The sequence below is a fragment of the Arachis stenosperma genome, chromosome 6, assembly GCF_014773155.1.
Source record: "Arachis stenosperma cultivar V10309 chromosome 6, arast.V10309.gnm1.PFL2, whole genome shotgun sequence".
In the NCBI taxonomy this organism is placed as follows: Eukaryota; Viridiplantae; Streptophyta; class Magnoliopsida; order Fabales; family Fabaceae; genus Arachis; species Arachis stenosperma.
Genome location: NC_080382.1, coordinates 18,286,571 through 18,313,473, shown reverse-complemented (window position 1 = coordinate 18,313,473; position 26,903 = coordinate 18,286,571). Strand labels below are relative to the sequence as shown.

The window sequence follows — 26,903 nt, the reverse complement described above, 5'->3', positions numbered from 1 at the left end:
TAATACTGAGAATTGAAGATTCAGAACATACTGCAGAGGAATTATACAGAAAAAGCTGGGCATTCAAAAATGCCCAGTGAAGAAGGCAGACTGGCGTTTAAACGCCAGCCAGGGTGCCTGGTTGGGCGTTTAACGCCCAAAAAGGGTGCATTTTGGGCGTTAAACGCCAGAATGGATACCATTCTGGGCGTTTAACGCCAGGATGGTGCTAGGGGGAAGATTTTGTTTTCAAAATCAATTTTTTTTTAAGTTTTCAAAGTTTTTCAAAATCAAATCTTTTTCAAATCATATCTTTTCAATCAAATGTTTTCAAAATTAATTTCTTTCCTTTCTCAAAGATACTTACTAACAATTAATGATTTGATTGAACTTTTTTTTTGCCTTTTCTGTTGAGGAAGGTTTCATGTTTGAATCATATCTTTTCTTGTTAGGCAAGTCATTAATTTTTAAAATCAAATCTTTTTTTATTGTTTTCAAATCATATCTTTTTAAAATTGTTTTCAAATCATATCTTTTTAAAATTGTTTTCAAATCATATCTTTTCAATCACATCTTTTTAAAACCAATCATATCTTCTTAACCACACCTTTTTCAAAATAGTTTTCAATCAAATCTTTTTGATTTCTAATTTAAAAATCTTTTTCAAAAATCACTTGATTTCTTTTCCACTTTTTTTTTCGAAAATCAATTAGTGTTTTTCAAAAATGTTTTCAAAATATTTTAATTAATTTTCGAAAAATTACTTCCCTCCTTCTCACATCCTTCTATTTATGGAGTACCACTCCTTCTCAATGCACAATTCGAACCTTATCTAATTAAAGTTCGAATTCTTCTTCTCCTTCTTCTTTCTATTTCTCTTTTCCTCTGACACCTCAAGGAATCTCTATACTGTGACATAAAGGATTCCACATTTTCTTGTTCTCTTCTCTTTCATATGAGCAGGAGCAGAGACAAAGGCATTCTTGTTGAAGCTGACCCTGAACCCGAAAGGACCTTGAAGAGAAAGCTAAGAGAAGCCAAAGCACAACTCTCTTTAGAGGACCTGACCGAATTCTTCAAAGAAGAAGAAGATATGGCAGCCGAAAACAACAATAATGCAAACAATGCAAGGAAGGTGCTGGGTGACTTTACTGCACCTACTCCCGACTTCTATGGGAGAAGCATCTCTATCCCTGCCATTGGAGCAAACAACTTTGAGCTTAAACCTCAATTAGTTTCTCTAATGCAACAGAATTGCAAGTTCCATGGACTTCCAATGGAAGATCCTCATCAGTTCTTAGCTGAATTCTTGCAAATCTGTGACACAGTCAAGACTAATGGGGTTGACCCTGAGGTCTATAGACTGATGCTATTCCCTTTTGCTGTAAGAGACAGAGCTAGAATATGGTTGGACTCTCAACCTAAAGAAAGCCTGGACTCTTGGGAAAAGCTAGTGAATGCCTTCTTGGCAAAGTTCTTTCCACCACAAAGATGGAGTAAGCTTAGAGTGGAAGTCCAAACCTTCAGACAGAAGGATGGAGAATCCCTCTATGAAGCTTGGGAAAGATACAAACAATTGATCAGAAGATGTCCTTCTGACATGCTTTCTGAATGGAGCATCATAGGTATTTCTATGATGGTCTCTCTGAACTATCCAAGATGTCCTTGGATAGCTCTGCTGGAGGATCTCTTCATCTGAAGAAGACGCCTACAGAAGCTCAAGAGCTCATTGAAATGGTTGCAAATAACCAATTCATGTACACTTCTGAGAGAAATCCTGTGAACAATGGGACAAGTCAGAAGAAAGGAGTTCTTGAGATTGATACTCTGAACGCCATTTTGGCTCAGAATAAAATATTGACTCAACAAGTCAATTTGATTTCTCAAAGTCTGTCTGGAATGCAAAATGCACCAAGTAGTACTAAGGATGCTTCATCTGAGGAAGAAGCTTATGATCTTGAGAACCCTTCAATGGAAGAGGTGAATTACCTAGGAGAACCCTATGGTAACACCTATAATTCTTCATGGAGAAATCACCCAAATCTCTCATGGAAGAATCAAGAGAGACCTCAACAAGGTTTCAATAATAATGGTGGAAGAAACAGGTTTAGCAATGGCAAACCTTTTCCATCATCTTCTCAGCAACAGACAAAGAATCCTAAGCAGAACCCCTCTGACTTAGCAACCATGGTCTCTGATCTAATTAAAACCACTCAAAGTTTCATGAATGAAACAAGGTCCTCCATTAGAAATTTGGAGGCACAAGTGGGACAGCTGAGCAAGAAAGTTACTGAACTCCCTCCAAGTACTCTCCCAAGCAACACAGAAGAAAATCCAAAAGGAGAGTGCAAAGCTATAAACATGGCCGAATTTGGAGAGGATGGAGAGGAAGTGGACGCCACTGAGGAAGACTTCAATGGGCGTGCACTGACCTCCACTGAGTTCCCTAATGAGGAACCATGGAAATCTGAGACTCAAAATGAGACCATAGAGATTCCATTGGACTTACTTCTGCCTTTCATGAGCTCTGATGAGTATTCTTCCTCTGAAGAGGATGAGTATGTCACTGAAGAGCAAGTTGCTAAATACCTTGGAGCAATCATGAAGCTAAATGACAAGTTATTTGGAAATGAGACTTGGGAGGATGAACCTCCTTTGCTCACCAAAGAACTGGATGACTTGTCTAGGCAGAAATTACCTCAAAAGAGACAAGACCCTGGGAAGTTTTCTATACCTTGTACCATAGGCACCATGACCTTCAAGAAGGCTCTGTGTGACTTAGGGTCAAGTGTAAACCTCGTGCCTCTCTCAGTAATGGAGAAGCTAAGGATCTTTGAGGTACAAGCTACAAAAATCTCACTAGAGATGGCAGACAACTCAAGAAAACAAGCTTATGGACTTGTAGAGAATGTTTTGGTAAGATTGAAGACCATTACATCCCTACTGATTTCATAGTCCTAGAGACTGGGAAGTGCATGGATGAATCCATCATCCTTGGCAGACCCTTCCTAGCCACAGCAAAAGCTGTGATTGATGTTGATGGAGGTGAACTGATCATTCAAGTGAATGGAGAATCCTTTGTGTTTAAGGCTCAAGGATATCCCTCTGTCACCATAAAGATGAAGCATGAAGAGCTTCTCTCAAATCAGAGTCAAGAAGAGCCCCCACATTCAAACTCTAAGTTTGGTGTTGGGAGGCCACAACCAAGCTCTAAGTTTGGTGTTGAACCCTCACATTCAAACTCTAAGTTTGGTGTTGGGAGGTTCCAACATTGCTCTGAGTATCTGTGAGGCTCCATGAGAGCCCTCTGTCAAGCTACTGACATTAAAGAAGCGCTTGTTGGGAGGCAACCCAATATTATATTTTACATATTTTCTTTTGTTATTTTATTTTATTTTGTAGGTTGATGATCATAAGAAGTCACAAAATTAATTGAAAAAGCAAAAACAGAATGAAAAACAGGAAGAAAAACAGCACACCCTGGAGGAAGATGCTGCTGGCGTTCAAACGCCAGTAAGCCTAGCAGTTGGGCGTTTAACGCCCAGTCTGGCACCATTCTGGGCGTTTAACGCCAGAAAGGGGCACCAGACTGGCGTTAAACGCCAGAAAAGGGCAAGAACCTGGCGTTAAACGCCAGGAATGGGCACCAGCCCGGCGTTTAACGCCAGCAATGGCTCAAAACGTGAATTTTGATGCCATTTGGTGCAGGGATGACTTTTCCTTGACACCACAGGATCTGTGGACCCCACAGGACCCCACCACCACTCTCTCTCTTCTTCCCCCATTCACCAATCACCTCAACACCTCTTCCCCGAAAACCCTTCACCTATCAAATCCTTCTCTTCACCACTAACATCCATCCTTCATAAAACCCCACCAACCTCACCCTTCAAATTCAAACCACTTTCCCTCCCAAACCCACCCATAATGGCCGAACACCATCTCCCCTCTCTCTTATAAATACCCTTCTTCACTCCTTCATTTTCACACAACCTAAACAACACTTCTCCCCCTCTTTGGCCGAATACACCACCATCTCCCTCTTCCTCATTTCTTCTTCTTCTACTCTCTTCTTTCTTCTTTTGCTCGAGGACGAGCAAACATTTTAAGTTTGGTGTGGTAAAAGCGTTGCTTTTTCGTTTTTCCATAACCATTATGGCATCCAAGGCCGGAGAAACCTCTAGAAAGAGGAAAGGGAAAGCAAAAGCTTCCACCTCCGAGTCATGGGAGATGGATAGATTCATCTCAAGGGTGCATCAAGACCACTTCTATGAAGTTGTGGCCTTGAAGAAGGTGATCCCCGAGGTCCCCTTTTCACTCAAAAAGGGTGAATATCCGGAGATCCGCCATGAGATCCGAAGAAGAGGTTGGGAAGTGCTTACTAACCCCATTCAACAAGTCGGAATCTTGATGGTTCAAGAGTTCTATGCCAATGCATGGATCACCAAGAACCATGATCAAAGTGTGAACCCGGATCCAAAGAATTATCTCACAATGGTTCGGGGGAAATACTTGGATTTTAGTCCGGAAAGTGTGAGGGTGGCGTTCAACTTGCCTATGATGCAAGGAGATGAACATCCTTACACAAGAAGGGTCAACTTTGATCAAAGGTTGGACCAAGTCCTCACAATCATATGTGAAGAGGGCGCACAATGGAAGAGAGATTCAAGAGGCAAGCCGGTTCAATTGAGAAGGCATGACCTCAAACCCGTGGCTAGAGGATGGTTGGAGTTTATCCAACGCTCAATCATTCCCACTAGCAACCGGTCCGAAGTTACTTTAGACCGGGCCATCATGATCCATAGCATCATGATTGGAGAAGAAGTGGAAGTTCATGAGGTCATAGCCCAAGAACTCTACAAGGTGGCGGACAAATCTTCCACCTTAGCAAGGTTAGCCTTTCCTCACCTCATTTGTCACCTCTGTTATTCAGTTGGAGTTGACATAGAGGGAGACATCACCATTGATGAAGATAAGCCCATTACCAAGAAAAGGATGGAGCACACAAGAGACCCCTCTCATCATGAGATCCCTGAGATGCCTCAAGGGATGCACTTTCCTCCACAAAACTATTGGGAGCAACTAAACACCTCCCTAGGAGAATTGAGTTCCAACATGGGACAACTAAGGGTGGAGCACCAAGAACACTCCATTCTCCTCCATGAAATAAGAGAAGATCAAAGAATCATGAGAGAGGAGCAACAAAGGCAAGGAAGAGACATTGAGGAGCTCAAGCACTCCATAGGACCTTCAAGAGGAAGGAAGAGCCGCCATCACTAAGGTGGACCCGTTCCTTGATTTCCTTGTTCTTTATTCTTCTGTTTTTCGAATTTTAGTGCTTATGTTTATCCATGTTTGTGTCTTATGATCATTAGAGTCTTAGTGTTTATGCCTTAAAGTTATGAATGTCCTATGAATCCATCACCTTTCTTAAATAAAAACGTGCTTAATTGAAAAGGAAAAGAATTGCATGAATTTTGAATTTTATAACAGTTTAATTATTTTGATGTGGTGGCAACACTTTTGTTCTCTGAATGTATGCTTGAACAGTGCATATGTCTTTTGAATTTGTGGTTCATGAATATTGGCTCTTGAAAGAATGATGAAAAAGGAGACATGTTACTGAGGATCTGAAAAATCATAAAAATGATTCTTGAAGCAAGAAAAAGCAGTGAATACAAAAAAAAAAAAAGAGAAGCAAACAAAAAAAAAACCCGAAAAAAAAAAGAGAAAAAGAAAGAAAAAGAAAGAAATAGAGTTGTGATCCAAGGCAATAAGAGTGTGCTTAAGAACCCTGGACACCTCTAGTTGGGGACTTTAGCAAAGCTGAGTCACAATCTGAAAAGGTTCACCCAATTATGTGTCTGTGGCATGTATGTATCCGGTGGTAATACTGGAAGACAGAGTGCTTTGGGCCACGGCCAAGACTCAATAAGTAGCTGTGTTCAAGAATCATCATACTTAACTAGGAGAATCAATAATACTATCTGAATTCTGAGTTCCTAAAGAAGCCAATCATTCTGAATTTCAAAGGATAGAGTGAGATGCCAAAACTGTTCAGAGGCAAAAAGCTAAAAGCCCCGCTCATCTAATTAATACTGATCTTCATAGATATTTTTGGAGTTCATTGCATATTCTCTTCTTTTTATCTTATTTGATCTTCAGTTGCTTGGGGACAAGCAACAATTTAAGTTTGGTGTTGTGATGAGCGGATAATTTGTATGCTTTTTGGCATTGTTTTTAGTATGTTTTTAGTATGATCTAGTTAGTTTTTAGTATATTTTTATTAGTTTTTAATTAAAATTCACTTTTCTGGACTTTACTATGAGTTTGTGTGTTTTTCTGTGATTTCAGGTATTTTCTGGCTGAAATTGAGGGTTCTGAGCAAAAATCTGATCCAGAGACTGAAAAGGACTGCAGATGCTGTTGGATTCTGACCTCCCTGCACTCGAAGTGGATTTTCTGAAGCTACAGAAGCCCAATTGGCGCGCTCTCAACGGCGTTGGAAAGTAGACATCCTGGGCTTTCCAGCAATATATGATAGTCCATACTTTGCCCAAGATTTGATGGCCCAAACCGGCGTTCAAAGTCACCTCAAGAAATTCCAGCGTTAAACGCCGGAACTGGCACCTAAATGGGAGTTAAACGCCCAAACTGGCATAAAAGCTGGCGTTTAACTCCAAGACAAGTCTCTACACGAAAATGCTTCATTGCTCAGCCCAAGCACACACCAAGTGGGCCCGGAAGTGGATTTTTATGTCATTTACTCATCTTTGTACACCTTAGGCAACTAGTTTTCTATAAGTAGGACCTTTTACTATTGTATTTGACAATCTGGGTAGCTATCTTCTAATTTTATGCTATCTTAGATCATTTGGGGAGGCTGGCCATACGGCCATGCCTAGACCTTGTTCTTATGTATTTTCAACGGTGGAGTTTCTACACACCATAGATTAAGGTGTGGAGCTCTGCTGTACCTCGAGTATTAATGCAATTACTATTGTTCTTCTATTCAATTCCGCTTGTTCTTTGTCCAAGATATCACTTGTTCTTCAACTTGATGAATGTGATGATCCGTGACACTCATCATCATTCTCACCTATGAACAAGGTGACTGACAACCATTCTTGTTCTACAAGCACTCGAGGCTTAGTGAATATCTCTTGGATTTCTGATTGCATGATGCATGGTTGATCGCCTGACAACCGAGTGCTCGCCTGACAAACGAGCCAGCCATTCCGTGAGATCAGAGTCTTTGTGGTATAGGCAAGAACTGATGGCGGCATTCAAGAGAATCCGGAAGGTCTAACCTTGTCTGTGGTATTCTGAGTAGGATTCAATGATTGAATGACTGTGACGTGCTTCAAACTCCTGAAGGCGGGGCGTTAGTGACAGACGCAAAAGAATCACTGGATTCTATTCCGGCCTGATTGAGAACCGACAGATGAATTCCGCTATGCCGTGACAGGGCATATGCAATCGCTTTCAATGAGAGGATGGGAGGTAGCCACTGACAACGGTGAAACCCTACATGAGCTTGCCATGGAAAGGAGTAAGAAGGATTGGTTGAAGACAGTAGGAAAGCAGAGAGACGGAAGGGAAAGCATCTTCATACGCTTATCTGAAGTTCTCACCAATGATATACATAAGTATCTCTATCTTTATCTTTATGTTTTATTCATCATCTATACCCATTTGAGTCTGCCTGACTAAGATTTACAAGATGACCATAGCTTGCTTCATACCACCAATCTCCGTGGGATCGACCCTTACTCGCGTAAGGTTTATTACTTGGACGACCCAGTGCACTTGCTGGTTAGTTGTGCGAAGTTGTGTTTATGCCATGGTATTGAGCACCAAGTCTTTGGGGCCATTACTAGGGATTGTTTATGTTTTGAAAAGTATTGATCACAATTTCGTGCACCAAACATCATGGATTTAAATTTTATGACATGGACTTTAGGATCTCCGATCCCTTTGTACGGTGTTAAGGTCATAGGGAGTGTAAAATTCTTTGGCATTTTGAAGCTCATTATTTCTTCGGAAAACGGGTTGGTTCGTTGTCTTCGGTTTTTGGGGGAAATTTCTCCTGTTTTTGCGTTGGATTCTGACTGATGCTCTTCGTGTTGATCAGCATTTGTCCTTCTACCATCTACTTTATGTTCCCCATTATTCTGCATTGCTGCTAACAGTTCGGCCATCCGCTGATTTTCCGCAAGGAGGGCGGCGTTAGCGGCCATGAGATCGGCATTGGTCCATGGATGTTGCTGAGTCTTCGAGCAATCAATCATATTTCCTGTCCTGTGAAGAAGAAAAAAGAGATACAAGGCAGGTATAATAGATTAAAAATAATGGGATGGGGTAAAGTTGAATCCTTCGGCTCCACGTTGGGCGCCAAATGTTCCTGCCCAAGATTCGGGCCGAGATATAGGTTGGTGGCGGATTCAAGGATACTTGTTTAACTCTTCTTGCCGAGGAGAGTGCCACCAGTACGAGCCTCGTCCGAGCAGTGGTGAGTACCTACAAAAAGGACTCCGATGCTTAAGTTAGTTTCTGTGTAGGAAGAATGTTCTTAAGATAATACTTATTGTGCGTAGTGAATTCTGAATGTGTTGTGGCTATTTGTGCACGCTATTTAAGATGAGAGGATACGCTAGTGGTTCCGAGATTCTTGACTTCGTATCCGAGCTTAGTGACGGATTCTTATCTTGAAGATAAACGTCCTAAAATTTGACCTATTATTCTGCGTTCTGTTTATTAGACGTGGTCTTTTCGAGGTATAACAGCGGTCCAATTTTATGGGTATGGATCAATAATTATTATTATTCACGTAATATTATTTACATAAAAAATATATTATTATTGTACAAAGAATTCATCATAGTCATCTTAAAAAAATTCAAAAAAAATATTACATTAAAAAAATTATATTATCAAATTGATTTACTATCTTTCTATCATATTAAAATAATATTCGAAGAAATTATATTATGAAAAATTATATGTTTGAAAATATTATATACTTAATTATTATAATTTTTTTTGTTTATTTAGTGCTATGAATGGATATAAATTTATTAAACATATTTTTCAATAATTAAATAATTTAATAGTATCTTTTAGTGATTTATCCTATATAAATAAAAATAAGTAGGAGTGGAACATGTCACCCAAATATTTAAAAAAATAAGAAATAGAAAACGACGGTGAGAATTACTATCCCAATTCTAAATTAAACATTTTGTTCAATATGGTTATTAATGTATGTTTAATTTGTTTCTTATCAAAACAAACAACTAACAATAATAATTATAATAGTGTATGTTTAATTTGTCCTCCGGTCTATATTACTTAATTATTAAAAAAATGAAAAATGAAAGGCGGCGATTATGTTTATAAAAAATGATCAGAATTATTTAAGGCACAATTTTTTTAAAAAAATATTGCTTTTACGTTTTTTAAATTATGTTATTTTTATAGTTATGTAAATTTTAATTTATTTATTAGGTATATTTTAAAAAAATCAAAGATAATAACTAAAATAGATATTCTCTCTCACATAGTTGTAAGAATCGAACCGATGATCGAACCGGTCAAGTTACTGATTTATTGGTTTATTGGTTCAACCGATAAACCGTTGGTTGAACCGGTAAAACCGGTTTTACATAAATAAAAAATATAAAATACTAAAAATAGTCATAAACTTAATAAATTCAACATTATGTTGCATTTCCGTTTCTTCAAGGCTATACTCAAAACTAATCTTCAAAGGATTGTAAGCATATTTTTGTTTTATTTGCATTAGAGCTATACATATTTGCTATTGGTTTTATGATCATATCATATATAATAGTTAACAAAGAGATTTTTTATTTAGAAGGTAATTTATTCATCTATTCATTATTATTATCATCATCAACAGGCGAGAGCATTCTAGATGTAATAGCCATCTTCAGAACAAAAACAAAAAACTAAAAGCAGGAATTTATTTATTTTTATACATAGATGAAAATTATAAATATTTCTGGTTAAGGTGTTAGAACTTTTGGCACACTAACTAATAGGTTTTCACACAGAAAATACCCAATAAGTTTTCAAGGAGACATGGAAGCGCTCTTTCAAATCCAGTGTTTCTTAAGCCTCCAGATGGCACTCTATGGAAAGTGTATTGGACAAAAAAGAATAGTGATGAAGTTTGGTTTGTAAAAGGATGGAAGGAATTTACCAAAAACTACTCTCTTAATGAAGGACATTTAGTTGTGTTTAAATATGAAGAAACTTCTCAGTTTGATGTAATCATACTTGAGATAAATGATCTAGAATGGGTTGGTGCATTTGTTCTGTATTGTTGTGAGTGTGTGTTTGGTGCAACTGAAAGCAGAAGATGCATACAAGTATTTCACAGCACAAGCATATTCATCCTAGAGACCTAGACAAGCATTAGTCAACAAGCAATCTTAAATAGTTAAATTTCCTATTCAGCAAGACAAGGATATTCATATTTCATAGATTCAAGCATATAATTCATATTTCATATTTCAAGAACAAATCAATAAAACAACAAATTTTCAAGTTTTTAACAAGCATGTAAAACACAGAACAAATCAACAAAACAACATAATTCATATTTCATAGATTCAAGCTTTCAACAAGCATATTCATCCCAGAAATTTCAACAAGCATATTCATAACACTGTAACAACAAGAAGTGCAGAACAGAGCAGACTACAGAGGAGAACTGGAGCTAACCTGTTTGACAGAGCAGAAGAGCGAGGCAACGGCGAGTTCGACGGCGACGGCGATGATGGACAGCCGCGGCTCTGTTCTGTTCGGCTATTCCTACTTCCTTAGTTCCTTCAGAGTTCAGGCCGGCGGTGAGACGAAGAGGATGACGGCGGGCAGCAGGCGGCTGGCGGCTGGCGGCTGGGTGACACTGTAAAAGAGTGAGGTGAGGCGGAGAGGGTTAGGCGCCGTTAGGGTTGGGGGGAAATCAGAAATGTGGAAAGTGGAAACTGGGGGTGGGCCGGTGGGGTTTGGGGCTGGGGTACCCGTAGGGCTTTTCTTTTTTTTTTTTTTAAAATAAACCAAAACGACGTCGTTTTGGAAAAGGAATTAAAAAAAAACATTTTCGAACCGGTCGATTAACCAGAAACCGCCGGTTTTCCGATTTTTATCAAAATCGGCCGGTTCAACCCGGTTCAAAACGATTCTCTTCCTTATTCGGTTACATCACTCAACCGGATCGGTTATAGATCCGGTTCACCGGTTTTCCGGTCGAACCGGCCGGTCCGGTTCGGTTCTTACAACTATGCAGTCTCTCATGAATTCAATTATTATATTAAATGCATTAGTTGTATATTATTTATTATGTATGTTTAATCTCATTTATTGAAACTAATCTAATGGTTATAAACATATTCTCACATTCTCATATGATACATCCGTTATATATATATATATATATATATATATATATATATATATATATATATATATATATATATGAAAGCTATTCTGATAAAGATACTTAAAATGTCTTTTTTTAAAGATGTTTTTTTATTAATTAAAATTTAATATATATAATCAATTAAATTATATTATTTTTGTCAAAATAAGATGAGACAAATTAATTTAACCGAAAAATTGGTAAACTAAACCTTAAATTGATCTAAATTAATATTCCTTTTTATAAAAAATGACTACAATAACCTTATTATAAAAAATTACTAAAATATTCTTATTATATATATTTTTTAAATTTAAAAACTCTAAATTCTAATCTTAATAAGAATATTTTAGTCATTCTTTATAATAGGGATATTGTAATTTTTTTAATAAAAAAATATTAATTTAGATCGATTCAAAGTGTAATTTATCGATTTTTTGGCCAAATCAATTTATCTGATCTAATTTTAATAAAAATAACATAGTTTAATAAATTATATGTATTAAATTTTAATTATTTAAAAATATCTTTAAAAAAGAAGCTTTAAGCGTCTTTATTTAAATAGCTCTCATTCATAATATCTTCTAATTTAACAGATTAATGACTAATTTATCGTAAATCTAAATTCTATGGTTGATCAATAGATTATTGTATGTGACTGACTTGACCAGTCCAATTATATATATATATATATATATATATATATATATATATATATATATATATATATATATATATAATGGGAAAACTCATTTTTGGTGTTCAATTTTTCTTTCCATTTTTATCCTTTTTAGTAACCTACTTCCAATTACAGCTACTATTTCATTTCCATTCACGTTCACCACAATATAACTTCTCCACGTTAATTTCTCTCAAATCACGTTTCAGTTACAAAATTTTACTACTTAATTCTCCACTACTGCATCAATTAGTTCCTCTCACATCAATTACTGCGTCAATTGTATTATTCCCAATTTTTTTTTTAATCTCTCTCACTTCACTGGTTACTCCATATCTCTCCATAATAAAAAAATTTTTCTTCATTTCTCCTCTGTCTTCTCCTGCATTCTTCTCACTTCGCCTAAATATAATGTAAAATTTACTGTAATTTATTTTCGTCATTAAATAAAAGTGTATAGCTATTTTTATATGTTTCTTTGATTAATTATAGTTGACATACCAATGGAAGATTCACGTGGAAGTGGTCGACGAACTTGGCAAGACTATGCCAGACAACGAAGACAAAATATGAGTGAAGAACAGATGCAGCAACACCTTGCCAGAAGGCGTGCCAGTTATCGAGAGAGTATTAGACGAGGAAAACAAATCGATACATCAAGTGGACCAACTAACATGGCAACACCATTACAAGATATCACAAATATACCTCCTCAACAATACTCTATATCAGGTACTCTAAATTATACTTCTCATTAATAAATTTATATTGTTAGTTTATTATTTAATATGAATTATCCTTTTTACGATATATCTATGTTACTAGACTCTTAGTACGTACCAATTATGTATAATTTATTTCTTGAGTGTACCCTTAAATTATCAAATTACATTATTTTCATCTTAATAATGAATTTTTTACATATACAGATACTCACAATAACACCGAAGCTGGTTCAAGTAATATACCAAACGATCCAAATATGGGTAGAAATCCTATATTTATTGGCCTAAATAATATTATTATTATATTATCTTAAATGTACTTTACATCATTATAATCTCAATTATTAAATAGTTTAATAATTTTTTAATATAATATCATACAAATATAAAATTTTTATAACTGTATTATTATAAGAAAAAAATATATATTCACTGTTTAATAATATATTTGTTATTAAATTTTCTTATTCTGTAACAAAAAAAACTTAATAGATAATTCTGGTATATTTTTTTAACTTTTTTTCTACAATTTAGTTCGCCATTTAATTTGAATTATTTCTACAATATCTCTATGTTATTGTACTCTATCGAATGTACTCTTAAATTCTCAGCCTACATTATTTTCATGTTAAGAATAAATTTTTTAAATATTTAGATACTCATAATAAAAGCGAAACCGATTCAAGTAATAGACCGAATGGTAATAAATATGGGTAGAACTCCTGTATATTTATTTAATTAGTAGTAATTTATTTTTTCATAAATTTTGATTCAATAGATCTTCCATTATTGTCCTAAAATGTTCTTGCGCCGTATCATTATAAAAAAAATTATATTAGATATATGTTTAATAATATAATTGTAGCTTACATTTTTTCACTATATAACAAAAAAAATTAGTTGATAATTTCAATATTTTTTTTATACTTTTCCTTCTAAAAAATAAATATATCAGAAGTGATTATTTTTTCACTACATAAATTTAAATTGATAAATTTACTATTTCAATATAATTATTATTATGCTACCAGTTTAATATAATTTTTATATTCACGAATTATTTATCTCTAAAGAAAAATTATATACTGTAAAATATAATCATTTAAAATATATTATTGTCGTTCCCAAACAGTCCAAATATGGGAAGTAATCCTATATATTTATATTTATATTTATTTAATTAATAATAATTTATTTTTTCTTAAATTTTGATTCCATAAATCTTTTATTATTGGCCTAAATAATATTATTATAGATATTATTATATTGTCTTAATGTACTTTATATAATTATAATCTCGATTATTAAATAGTTTAATAATTTTTTAATATAATATTATATTGCCAAACAATTTTTATAGCTGTATTATTATAAGAAAAATATATATGTTCAATGTTTAATAATATATTTATTATTAAATTTTAATAGATAATTCTAGTATATTTTTTTATTTTTTTCTACAATTTAATTTGCCATTTAATTTGAATTATTTCTACAATATCTCTATGTTAACGTACTCTTAGTACTATTTATCTGTAATTTATCTACCGAATGTACTCTTAAATTGTCAACATACATTATTTTCATGTTAATAATAAATTTTTTAGATATTTAGATACTCATAATAAAAGCAAAATTGATTCAAGTAATATACCAAATGATAATAAATATGGATAGAACTCCTGTATATTTATTTAATTAATAGTATTTTTTTCATAAATTTTGATTCAATAAACCTTCCATTATTGACATATATAATATTATTATAAGAATAAATAAAATGTTCTCACGCCGCATCATTATAAAAAAAATTATATTAGATATATGTGTTTAATAATATAATTATAACTTAAATTTTTTCACTATATAACAAAAATAATTAGTATTTCGATATTTTTTATACTTTTTCTTATAAAAAATAGATATATCAGAAGTATTAATTTCTTCACTACATAAATCTATTATACGGTTACACTTGAATTATTTTTTCAAATGGTGACTTTTTACAGAAACTCTAACTGCCTATCATGTATTTGTATTTTACGGTTACTATCTATTTTTTTTAGTTATTCAGAGTTTGAATAATTATGATATTAATGAGTATTCTACGTTTTCTATTACTTCCAATCAATTTAATTTTGTATGATTTGTTTCTTTAAAAGTAACCTCTCAATTACTACTGATACTGTACAGACTTAATTTAATGAAAAATTTTATAATTATGTTGATGTGTTCTTTTTACATACTATCAGAAATTCATGAAAATAGATCTGATCAAAACAGTAGACGTGAAGAAAATGTAACTGGTTAGTATTGTACTTTTTTTTCTTTATATATTTAGTATTGTGACATAATTTTAATAGATAAATAAATTTATAAAAAAATATTATTTTATCCTTATATGATAACATATTAATGTATTCATAGTAAACATTAAGTGTGAGCATAATTGGTGTTAAAAAATTATTTATTTAAGATCATTATAAGAACCAATTATAAAAAAAGAGTGCCAGTGCCTAACAAAAAAAATTTTAAATCTATACACAAAAAAAATTTATAAAAACCAATGAAATACTTAAAATATTTATTTGCCAATTAAAATGAAAAATATGTAAACTTTAGCAAAAATAATAAAATAGGTAATTTAATGAATTTTATATTTTGTTGAATCATTCTGTTATAATTCACACAAAATAAAATAATTAAATAAAATGTTAAAAAATTTATTTATTTATGATCATTACAAGAACTAATTATAAAAAAGAGTGCCTGTGCCTAACAAAAAAAAATTAAAATCTATACACAAAAAATTTTACAAAAACCAATATAATACTTAAAATATTTATTTGCCAATCAAAATGAAAAATATGGAAACTTAAGTGAAAACGAAAAAAAAAATTTAAAAGATTTAATATTTTGTTGAATTATTTTATTATAATTCACACAAATATGACAACATAAAATGATTAAATAAAATATATTTTAAGAAATAAAATAAATAGTAAAAATTAAAATGATAACTCTAGGCGAAAGTATATAAAATAAAAATTATTAGAAGTAATAGACTAAATAAAATATGAACCAATATTATCGTCATGTATTGTATTATTTCGACCAGTAATATCTAAACATTTAAAAAACATGAAACAACACATACAAGCTAAAAAAAATTATGATAACATAGAGAAAGCATTTAAAAAAAAATTATTTATTCCATACTCAAACTATATTATATTGACTATTTAATCTAAAAAAAAATAATCCATGATAAACATAGTGTTACCATATAAACAAAAATATATAATGGAACAAGAAAATAATAATCATTTAGAATAATATAATGTTGTTATATATCGTAAGTTAGATTAACTTTGTTATAACAGTTTCGAATAAAAGGTTTTAAACAAAATGATTTTATTAAAAAAAGAATAAAACTATATTGCTACAGAATAAATAATATTTTTTTATAATTAAATAAAAGAATAAAAATATTTATTTAACGAATAAAAAACATCTTTAGAAAGAATAAAATAAAATATTTTATAATTAAAGTTGTTAAATACATCTGACCGGCAAAATTTCAAAAAAAATAAAGTCAAACAACATCACAATATTATACAATGTAACAAAGTTAAAAAAAAGATTGAAACATCACTTAAATATTTGATAGCTACTTATCTATTTTTTATGATGACCACTATAATGGAAGTAATTCTTTGTATTTATAATCAACAAACAAAGAACTTTTTTTTTTTAGTTGTTACAAAATTCATCATTTTATGATTTTCATTATGAATGTAACCAAATATATGTTAATTTAATACGAGTACAGAAATTAGACAAAATGTTCGAGCATCCCATAATTGTGCTCGAAATTTTCAAGAGGATGCAACAATAATTCGAACTCCGCTACCAGTCCCAAGGACATGTCATTACTGTAGCGCACGTCTATTTCACCATGAGACGTTCGAGATGTGCTGTAATGGGGGAAAAGTCTCTCTTCCCCGAGTAAATGCTCCTCAAGAATTACTTGAAATCTTCTTCGACCCCTCTGCAGAAGGAAACCATTTTAGGAAACATATTCGTGGATACAATCATGTATTTTCCTTCACTTCGTGTGGTGTGCACATAGACGAACAACTGGCTATAACAGGTCGTGGTATATATACATTTCGTGCTCAAGGCTCAATATATCACAGTATAGGGGGATTTCATCCGGATCAGGGTACGCGACCACGGTTTTTGCAACTGTACATATATGATACTGATCACGAGTTGCAGAATAGGATGCTGGAGAACACACAACTATATGAAACATTAGTTTTCAAGTTACAACAATTGCTACACCGGTATAATCCTTTTCTCCATGTGTTTCGCCAGCTTGCACAACGGTCAGATGTACATGAGTGTAGTTTGGTCATTAGAGAGCGACCTGCTAATCAGCCACAATATAGTCTTCCAACTGCGTCGCAGGTAGCAGCTATAATTGTTGGTGATGACGTTGAAATAATGATTCGTGGGCGAGATATTAAGGTGCAAACTCATGCTGGTAGCCTACGAAGGATTCAGAAATTCGTTGGCTATTACGATCCACTACAATATCCTCTTCTTTTTCCATTTGGAACTCATGGATGGGATATCAATACCCGAAGTCAAAGTGGCGGCAAAGTATCATGCCGAACATATAATAGTTATATGCTCCAGGTACAAATCCCTATTTTCTACGCAGTATAGACTTCAATAAAATTATGCCAAAAAATTGATCAATGTATTTAACCTTTTTTGCAAATTCTAAAAAATTTGTAGATCCGCCCCGATGATCATTCCACCGTATTGCAAGCAGGGCGACTACTACAATAATATGTTGTTGATAACTATGTGAAAATTGAAACTGGAAAGTTAAGATGGGTTCGAAATAGACAGAAAAAATTACGGGCTGAATTATACCAAGGTTTACAAGATGCTTTGCACACAGGAGAAACCAATGCAGGTAAATATTGTTGTATCTAATTGCTACTTCGAAAATCATTAAGAATTACCCAAAATAATTATTAAAACTAATAATATTTCTCTATATATTTGTCTTCAGAAAATGTTGGAAGAAAAAGAACAATATTACCATCGTCGTTCATTGGTAGCCGTCGCGACATGACCCAACGATATGAAGATGGAATGGCGATTGTTCTTAAAGAGGGCAAGCCAGATATTTTTCTCACAATGACATGCAACCCATCTTGGACTGAAATAACTTCAGAACTCAACCCAGTTCAAACTTCACAAGATCGTCCAGATCTAACAACAAGAATTTTTCGAGCCAAATTTGAACAGCTGAAAGAGGATGTCATTACTAAGGGTGTCTTGGGAAAGGTGAAGAGCTATATTTATGTCACTGAGTTTCAAAAAAAAGGGTTGCCACATGTACATATGTTGCTAATCTTAGAAAACAATGACAAGTTAATTGACCCGGAGCATTATGATAGTTTGGTACGTGCAGAGATACCATCTAAAGAAGTAGAACCACACCTACATGATGCAGTGCTAAAACATATGATTCATGGTCCTTGCGGTACACTTGATCAATCTTCACCCTGCATGAAAAATGGCCAATGTAAACGCAACTACCCAAAGGAGTTCGCAGCAGAAACACGAAGAGGTGACGACTCATATCCGCAATATAGGCGACGATTCGACACTCCAGTACAGATTAACCAAAATGTCACGGTTGACAATAGATGGGTAGTTCCGTACAACCCTTGGCTACTACTAAAGTATGCTTGCCATATTAATGTTGAGATATGTAGTAGCATCAAGAGTATAAAGTATCTCTACAAATATTGCTACAAGGGTCCAGACCGGGTGGCAATGGAAGTTCACAATGGTTCTAATGTTGATGAGGTCCAACAGTTTGTTGATGCAAGATGGATTGCTGCTCCAGAGGCATGTTGGAGAATATTTAAATTTAACCTTTACCGAATGTATCCATCAGTGGAAAGGTTACAAATTCATTTGCCAAATCAACATCAAGTGAGCTTCTATGATCACCAAACCATTCCTGAAATACTTAATGATGATTATTTCTCTAGAACAATGCTCACTGAGTTCTTTGCCCTAAATCGTGAGGAGGACCAACAATCTAGGCATCTTTTGTACAGGAAAATTCCAGAGTATTACACTTGGCACAACAAGGAAAAGGAATGGCATCGGCGCAAGACACAGAGGAGATCCATCGGTCGAATTTATATTGTATCACCTTCAGAAGGAGAAAAATTCTATTTGCGTATTCTGTTATCTAATGTCAGAGGACCAATCAGTTGGGATGACTTGCTAACAGTGAATGGGGTCCAATATTCGTCCTTCAAGCAATCTGCTCAACACCGAGGATTGTTAGAGAGTGACAGTAGCATCCGTGAGTGTTTGGTTGAGGCTTCTGTTTTACGATTGCCATGTGCTTTACGAAAGTTGTTTGCAACCATCTTAATATTTTGTGAGCCTACAGATGTAAGAAGCTTATGGGATGAATTTTATTCATATATGGTGGATGATTATCCGTCAACCAGCACCACAACAGCCTTAGTGTTCACAAATCGACTACTCAGGGATATAAATGATATACTTCTTCAGCACGGAAAACAGATTACACAATACGATTTGCCAGCTCTAACTCATGAAAATGACAATGACAACTCGATACCCAGAATTATCCAAGAAGAACTGTCTGTCGAAGTACCCCGGGAAGACCTGTGTTCCGTAACAAGATTGAACAATGACCAGTCTAAAGCTTTCAAGTGCATTATGAATACAATTGATCGAAGAGAAAGTGGAGTATTCTTTGTTGATGGGCCAGGAGGATCAGGCAAAACATTTCTTTACAGAGCTATAATTGCAGAATTGAGAAATAAGGGTCATATTGTCTTGGTAACTGCATCATCAGGAATAGCCGCAACATTATTGCCTGGGGGTCGAACAGCTCATTCTAGGTTTAAGATCTCAATTAATGCAGAACCATCATCCATTTGCAACATAAGCAAACAATCAGATCTTGCAAAGCTGATTAGACAAACAACGGCAATCATCTGGGATGAAGCACCTATGGCAAATAAAGAATCGGTGCAATCATTAGACCGCACTCTGAGAGATTTATTAGCAAACGATATGCCATTTGGAGGAAAAGTGATGGTGATGGGAGGAGATTTCCGCCAAGTACTGCCTGTGGTACCGAAAGGTAGTAAGTCACAAATGATTTCAGCTTCTATAGTTAAGTCTCATTTATGGGCTTCCACTAAAATTCTCCATTTGCGACAAAATATGCGATCTTCTAATGATCATGTTTTTGCTGAGTATCTTATGCGCATTGGTGATGGAATTGAGCCCACCATACATGAAGACTTTGTACGGATACAAGCAAATATGGCAATTCCATGGGAGGGTGAAACATCGTTGCACAAGTTAATAGAAGAAATATTTCCAAACTTACAATCTAATGGGTGGGACGCTTCTTACATGGTAGAAAGGGCAATATTGACGCCAAAAAATCATGATGTGCAACAGCTTAATGATATAATTATCAACCAGTTTCCAGGAGAAGAACGAAATTTAGTCTCATTTGATGAGGTAGAAGGAGATGCTAATAATTTATATCAACAAGAATATCTTTACTCAGTTTCTACAGGCGGGTTGCCACCTCATGTGTTGAAGGTAAAAAGAGGTGCACCTTTGATGTTATTGAGAAACATAGACCCTAAGGCCGGCTTATGCAATGGTACAAGGTTACTATGTCGTGGAACTTTTCAAAACATGTTGGACGTAGAAATTTTAACTGGTCATCACTGTGGAAGAAGAGCTTTCTTGCCTCGGATAAAACACAAAACAATAGAAAATTCAGGACTGCCATTTATACTTATCCAGAAGCAATTTTCTGTAAGGTTGAGTTTTGCAATAACAATAAACAAATCACAAGGACAGACCATTCCTAAAGTAGGGATCTATCTCCCTAAACATGTATTTAGCCATGGCCAATTATATGTTGCTCTGTCTCGAAGTATTTCTCAGTCAACTACAAAAATTTTAGTCAAAGAAGAAAAAATAGATGGAACAAGTGGAGAATTTACCAAAAATGTAGTTTTCAAAGAAATATTGTTACCTTCCTTATAGGTAATTTATGTTCTTAGTAAGTATGTGTAGTTACTTCTTGGTACAATTCAGTCTACACATAATTTTAATCTTTAAATCTTTTTTATTGATATATATATCTTTGTATACAAACTTCAATTTATTGAGGACTAACGACTTATATTTTTTTAATAGACAATTTGATTTTAAAGGAGCTCATCAATATATGTCAGGAGATAAAGACAACGAACTTGAACATTTGTTTTATGCAACAGGTACGTACTAATTATCATTAACTAAGACATACTATATATATATATATACTAGAAATGTATTAACAAATATCAATTACAGGAAGAAGGATTCCAAGATCTCTGGAGTGCATGGAAAGATGAGCAAGCAATTGCATCAATCAAACCAATAGACAATAAAGTAATTTTTTAAATTAATTACTGTCAAAATTGTGTTCAATATACATACTTCTATTTCTATGTTAGTAATCATAATCATATGTTATCTAATAGGTTCATTCCCTTCAAATTTATTCTATTGGTTGGGGAGGAACGGTTAAAACAGACAAGACCCAATTATAGAAGATGATAAAAAAGGAAATACTGCTCCAACAACATACAAGGTAACACAATCATCGTAATTAGAATATTATTGATATACCTATTATCTATCCCCTTCTATGTTCTTCTTTTACTAATAAAAAATAAAAGAAAAAAGTATATGCCTAAAATATTAAAAGGTTACTCTAAGATTGTAACGAATATTATGTTTCTCATGTTGAATAAAGTTACAAAAAATAATTTTAAACTACTGATAATAAATTAAACAATTTTCTTTTTCCAGCAACAAACTCATAGGAGCGGAACCAACTGATGTTAGTAAAGAACAACATTGCAGGTACGTATCATTAGATTAAGAAATCGCACAAAATAGAGGTAATATCGGATACTTATAGATTTGAATGCTCTACAGAGGGTTTAATGGCTTCTTTTGTTGTGCATGTGTAGGAAATCCAACCTCAAACAAGAAATTTCAATTTTGCAGGTTTTATATTTTTTATTATTAACTTTCCGTTCAAATATAATGAAATTTGTATTGGCATATGGTATATTTTATTGATTTCTAAATTTTGTAGTTCTTCAAGGCTCAAGAATTTATTGATAAGGAGATGTATGAGGAATTGTTAAAGATTTTTTCTCGGTACAAATTCAGAAATTACCTTAGATTTATCTTAACGTTTTTACTTATAGCTTGATATATAATCACAAAAAAAAAGACATAATTATTTTTCTTCTTTACACTTTTTGTAGGCACAAGAAAGATTCTTCAAATACAGATCCGTACTTTGGCTTACCACTTAAAAAAAAAGGTTCCTAAACAAAGAAAAAAGTGACTTTTAAATATGGCTCATATTTTGTAAACAATAGTATTTTTTTATTTATTTTTATGACTTTGAGTTAGATAGAAGAAGATAAAATAATATTGTAATAATTATTTTATGAGTTATGTTATTTGTAAATTTGTAGATAGGTGATGTATGTGTTCATTATAATTAAATCATTTTCATATTGTTATTGTTTATAGATAGGTAATATATGATTATTTTAATTTGAACATTTTTATATTATCATTGATTATTCTTTATTATGATTTTTATGTTATTCAAATTTAAAATTTAAAATTTTAAAATTTATTAAAATAATTAACTTTAAATCCCATAAAAAAAAACGGCTGAACAGGCAAGTTGAGCCGCTAGTATATATATATATCTTTTAATTTCTCATTCTGGAACGTACTCAACTTGCTCTAACTTGGAAGGAGCAAGACCCGGATCCTTCAAAATAATTTCCAGATCCTCAAACTGGGCCTTTAAATAGGCCCGCAAGAATGCAACAACCAATCCAGCCACTGTCTTCCTCATCAACTCCCTGGGGTGCACACCATTCTTACACAAACACTTTGATATCACTCCATCAATGATCTCAGGAATATGATCATCCAACATGTCCATGTGACCATATTCTTTGGCAACAAAATGTGCACAAGGTGGCCTGCACTCTTTGTAGAACTCCTCATGGTTCACACCATCAGGTGCACATGCCAAGATTGTAAAGCTATTGGGCTCTGGGCCTAGCCCAGTTCCAATCACCAAAACTGGTATCCCCAAATTAAAGGACCTGGGCTCATATGTGAGGATATGAGGAAGTGTTTGACAGATTTTGCATTTGCTTAGGCCTGCCACAGGGTCTATGCCTATGAGCACTGAAAACTTGAGCTTTGTTTGGACATAACCAAGTGCCACGGCAAAAGCAGTTTTTCCACCTCTGCTATGGCCCGCTAGAACCAGGCTATCCAATTGGGCTTTCACGCTTTCAGGAAGCAAAGGTTGAAGGCCCTCAGCTATCCAATCCACAATACTCCCAGCCCATTTTACTTCGCTGGGCCCCAACGTAGGTATGCCTGCTGAAAACTAATTCACAAGTGTACACCAAAAAAAAATAAAATAATAATTCACAAGTGTAATTCAATATCAGAATACACATCAAGCTTCTCTAAAATTTAAAAAAAATATAAAATAATAAAATAATATTTTAATAATTCTTATATAAAATTAATGAAAAAAATGAAATTTAGATGAACTAACTAAAACTCATGATATTACTTTTCAACGAAATATAACGTGTTTACTTATAACGAATCACAATTTAGAATTTTGTAAGAATTAGTAGAGCATGAAGTTTTCTTATATACGAATATTTTTTAGTAAACTATTATTTCTACCCAGAAAAGTTGAGAACGCTAATATATTTACCCATAGAAAAAGAAAATTACCATTTGTACTCATGAAATATGGGTTCCGCACAACAAAATTATTCAAACATTAAAAAATTACCTAAAATCCCTAAATTACCCTTATCTTCACCACCACACCACCTCCTTCACCCAATCACCTTTCTAACCCTAACCCTCTTTATCCAGTCACCACCCTCTCTTTCCCTTTCTAATCTCAAATTCCACCGCCACCCTTTTGCATATCTGCAGCAGCTCCTGCGCCGTCGAAGCTCAGGGACGCGCCACCTTCTTCCGCGGGCTCACCAGCGTCAGCTTCCGCTTTCACTCCACTTTGAAGGAAACGTCTGGGATCGATCCGCGCGTTGGAACCACACGCCACGTAGAGATTATAGCCTCAGATATAGAAATAAAATGTTCCAATGGCCACGGTGGCTTGAACTTCTTGCTTATCCCGCACATGGCGTCGTTAAGAATCAAACTGTTGCACGGCTTTCCGGATGAGACATTTTTCGGCGAGTTGCGGCGACAGAGAGTGATTAATAGCGCGATTGCGCCGTCGAAAGATTCGGAGTAGAGGAAGGAATGAAGAGAAGGATCGAAGCGAGAGCAGAATTCGTTGAAGAAGGCGATGCAGTCGTCGATGACGGGGTTGATGTCAGGGATGTGGGCGATGAGGCCGTCGGAGAAGCCGTGGCCCTGATGGTCAATGACGTAGGTGGCGAATCCGGCCTTGGCGAAGTAGATGGCGGTGAGCTGGAGGAACCAGCTGGATTCGCCGGTAAATCCGTGAACGAAGGCAAGAGTTCCGGTGACGGTTGCGGGGGGTAGCGGGAGTCACCATTGAGTAAAGAGCTTAAGGGGTGGTGGTGGATGAAGGGAGTGGTGGTGAGATTTGATATTAGAAAGGAAAAGATGGGTGGTGGCTGGGTGAAGAGGATTAGGGTTAGAAAGGTGATTGGGTGAAGAAGGTGATGTGGTGGTGAAGATAAGGATAATTTAGAGATTTTAGGTAATTTTTTAGTGTTTGGATTATTTTGTTGTTCGGAACCCATATTTTATGGGTACAAATGATAATTTCTTTTTTTTTATAGGTCGATATATCAGCGTTTTTAATTTTCATGAATAAAAATAGTAGTTTACTCCATAATTTTTAGTCTTTGTTTTGTTTTCTTCTTGTTTTGCAGTTTAGTAATTAAGAGGAAACTCACACCGGAAGAAATCTGACTAATTTTCATAATTAAGATCTTTTTTCCCTAAATATAACTTTCATCAAATTAGTAATTTCTCTTAACTTTCACTTTATCATTTGTTTATAAAGCACAACAGAAATGCTTCGTATACAAGTATACAACTACTTAAGCATTGTAGTTTTATTTAAAAAAACAAAAATTAAGCTTGATAAAAGGTTCTTTTAGAAGCAATGTTTTTGTGACCATATGCAATTAAGTATTGGTGAAAATTCAGATATGATTGTCTTTATACGAAGTTAATAATAAAGAATTGTTAGATTCTAATTTAGTTAAATATGTCAAATTATTTTGTTATTTTTAGTTATTAACTTCACACGAAGATAAATGTATATAAGTCTACACTTTAAGTATTTAATAAAAAAAACAGATAAATTATCATACATAAACAAGTTAATACTTAAAGTGGTCTTTAAATTTGTAGTTGAGTCTCAATGTCGTCTCTAAACTTAAAACAATTTTAAATTTGTCCTTCAACTTAAGTGACAAAATAATGAAGATAGAAATCACGCTAGAAGCTACACTATACTAATAAATTTTGGTGCTCAAATAGAATATAAACAATGTACTTTAGAATATTTTAAAGAGTTTTAACTATATCATTATTTCGTCACTGAAAAATATATTAAAAATGACTATTATTAAGTTAAGAGACAATTTTAAGTTTAAGAGACATTAAATTCAAGACAAATTCAAAAACCACCTTAAATAGTTAAGTATTAACTCTACATAAATACGTACATTTTAGCAAGAGAGAGATATTTATATACGAACCAGCTGAGGAGCAACAAGTATGAAACCATGTGAAGCAATGAGACCTAGGAGCTTAGAGTAGCAGGTGTTTCGAAGGCAGAAGCCATGACAGAACAATATCACAGGGTATGTTCCTGGTACGGTTGGAGATAAAAGTAGCAACGGTTTTGGGGATGAATCAACATTCACATTCTGCCAATGGATTTTTCCTTCTTCAAAAACATTTGTGGCCATCACACCAAGAACAACAAGGATAAGATTATTAGGAAGGACAAACTCATATATATTGCTGTTACTTTGGAACAAAGCATGGTGTAATCAACTTGCACTGATCGTCAAATATGTGGCTGCAATAATCTTGTCTTATATGTTATGATTTACCTAAGATATTTTAGGGGAAAAGATATAATTTTTTATTGGATTAATAATTAAATTAATTTTTAAAAGATAAATCATTTTTAAAATTCATCCTTAAAATTTTTTTTAATTAAATTAGTTTTTTACAAATTACGAATTAATTATATTCTTCTAATAATATAAATAAAATAATTGAATAAAGAAGGACCTCACATAATCATATCTTTTTTTATTACATGAAACATATAATACATAAGACATATGTGTCTTTATATAGACAATACTTCCTACTAAAATAATAATTTATAAATCACAAATCAATTTTGTAATGATCACCATTTTATGAGTTGGCTTCATGAATAATCTTTCAACTTATATTCATGTAGTTTTTATAATCTTCTAATTTCAATTCAATTTGATTTTAAATTTCTTTAATATTGTAGAACGTTGTAGTTGTACTATTCTCTTGAATGTTCTTCAAAAATCTTCAAGCTTCCAATATGTTAGCTTCTAGCAATATCTAGCCAATTGATGATTATTGTATTCAACTCAAACTTTGCTTCTTCAATTCTTTAATCATGTTTCATGAAAATTCTAATCCATGCAAGTTGATAGATAGCACAAGAAGTTTGTAGAATCTTGGTGATGAACCATGAACTTGTAACCACTTTGAATTCAAATTGAATTTTGCCTTTGACTTTTCTAAACTTTTATTACTTGCATACCTCTTGATTTAATTTTTTAACATTGCCTCCCTTAAATCAAGCTTGCAAATGGTTGGTACAAGACTCCTCCATAAATCT

At 33.7% G+C, this 26,903-nt stretch overlaps 2 protein-coding genes, 1 non-coding gene and 1 pseudogene across 3 annotated transcripts; 1 reads left to right on the top strand and 3 right to left on the bottom strand.

Moving 5' to 3' along the window:
* Positions 1-1,477: 1,477 nt before the first annotated feature.
* Positions 1,478-1,585, bottom strand: LOC130937661 (small nucleolar RNA R71). The gene has a single exon (XR_009068868.1). It is a non-coding gene; the product is annotated as a small nucleolar RNA R71 (small nucleolar RNA).
* An 11,022-nt stretch (positions 1,586-12,607) lies between these two features.
* On the top strand, positions 12,608-20,980 carry LOC130933794 (uncharacterized). The gene is made up of 6 exons (XM_057863407.1): positions 12,608-12,836; positions 13,034-13,090; positions 16,662-17,533; positions 17,636-17,659; positions 17,729-17,819; positions 17,919-20,980. The coding sequence occupies exons 1-6, from the start codon at positions 12,608-12,610 to the stop codon at positions 20,978-20,980; spliced, it is 4,335 nt and encodes a 1,444-aa protein (XP_057719390.1).
* A 1,688-nt stretch (positions 20,981-22,668) lies between these two features.
* On the bottom strand, positions 22,669-26,050 carry LOC130935561 (chlorophyllase-1). The gene is made up of 2 exons (XM_057865358.1): positions 25,765-26,050; positions 22,669-23,420 (listed from the first exon to the last, which is right to left on the bottom strand). The coding sequence occupies exons 1-2, from the start codon at positions 25,975-25,977 to the stop codon at positions 22,731-22,733; spliced, it is 903 nt and encodes a 300-aa protein (XP_057721341.1). The 5' UTR covers positions 25,978-26,050; the 3' UTR covers positions 22,669-22,730.
* LOC130935162 (caffeoylshikimate esterase-like) lies at positions 23,433-24,795 on the bottom strand (annotated as a pseudogene).
* Positions 26,051-26,903: the final 853 nt, after the last annotated feature.

Excerpts from the sequence above, each read along its gene's own strand:
- LOC130935561 (XM_057865358.1), bottom strand. The coding sequence starts at position 25,977 with ATGGCCACAAATGTTTTTGAAGAAGGAAAAATCCATTGGCAGAATGTG. Across the intron at positions 23,421-25,764 it reads TACTTGTTGCTCCTCAGCTG|TTTTCAGCAGGCATACCTAC; the intron begins GTTCGTATATAA and ends CTTGTGAATTAG.
- LOC130933794 (XM_057863407.1), top strand. The coding sequence starts at position 12,608 with ATGGAAGATTCACGTGGAAGTGGTCGACGAACTTGGCAAGACTATGCC. Across the intron at positions 12,837-13,033 it reads TCAACAATACTCTATATCAG|ATACTCACAATAACACCGAA; the intron begins GTACTCTAAATT and ends TTACATATACAG. Across the intron at positions 17,820-17,918 it reads CACAGGAGAAACCAATGCAG|AAAATGTTGGAAGAAAAAGA; the intron begins GTAAATATTGTT and ends ATTTGTCTTCAG.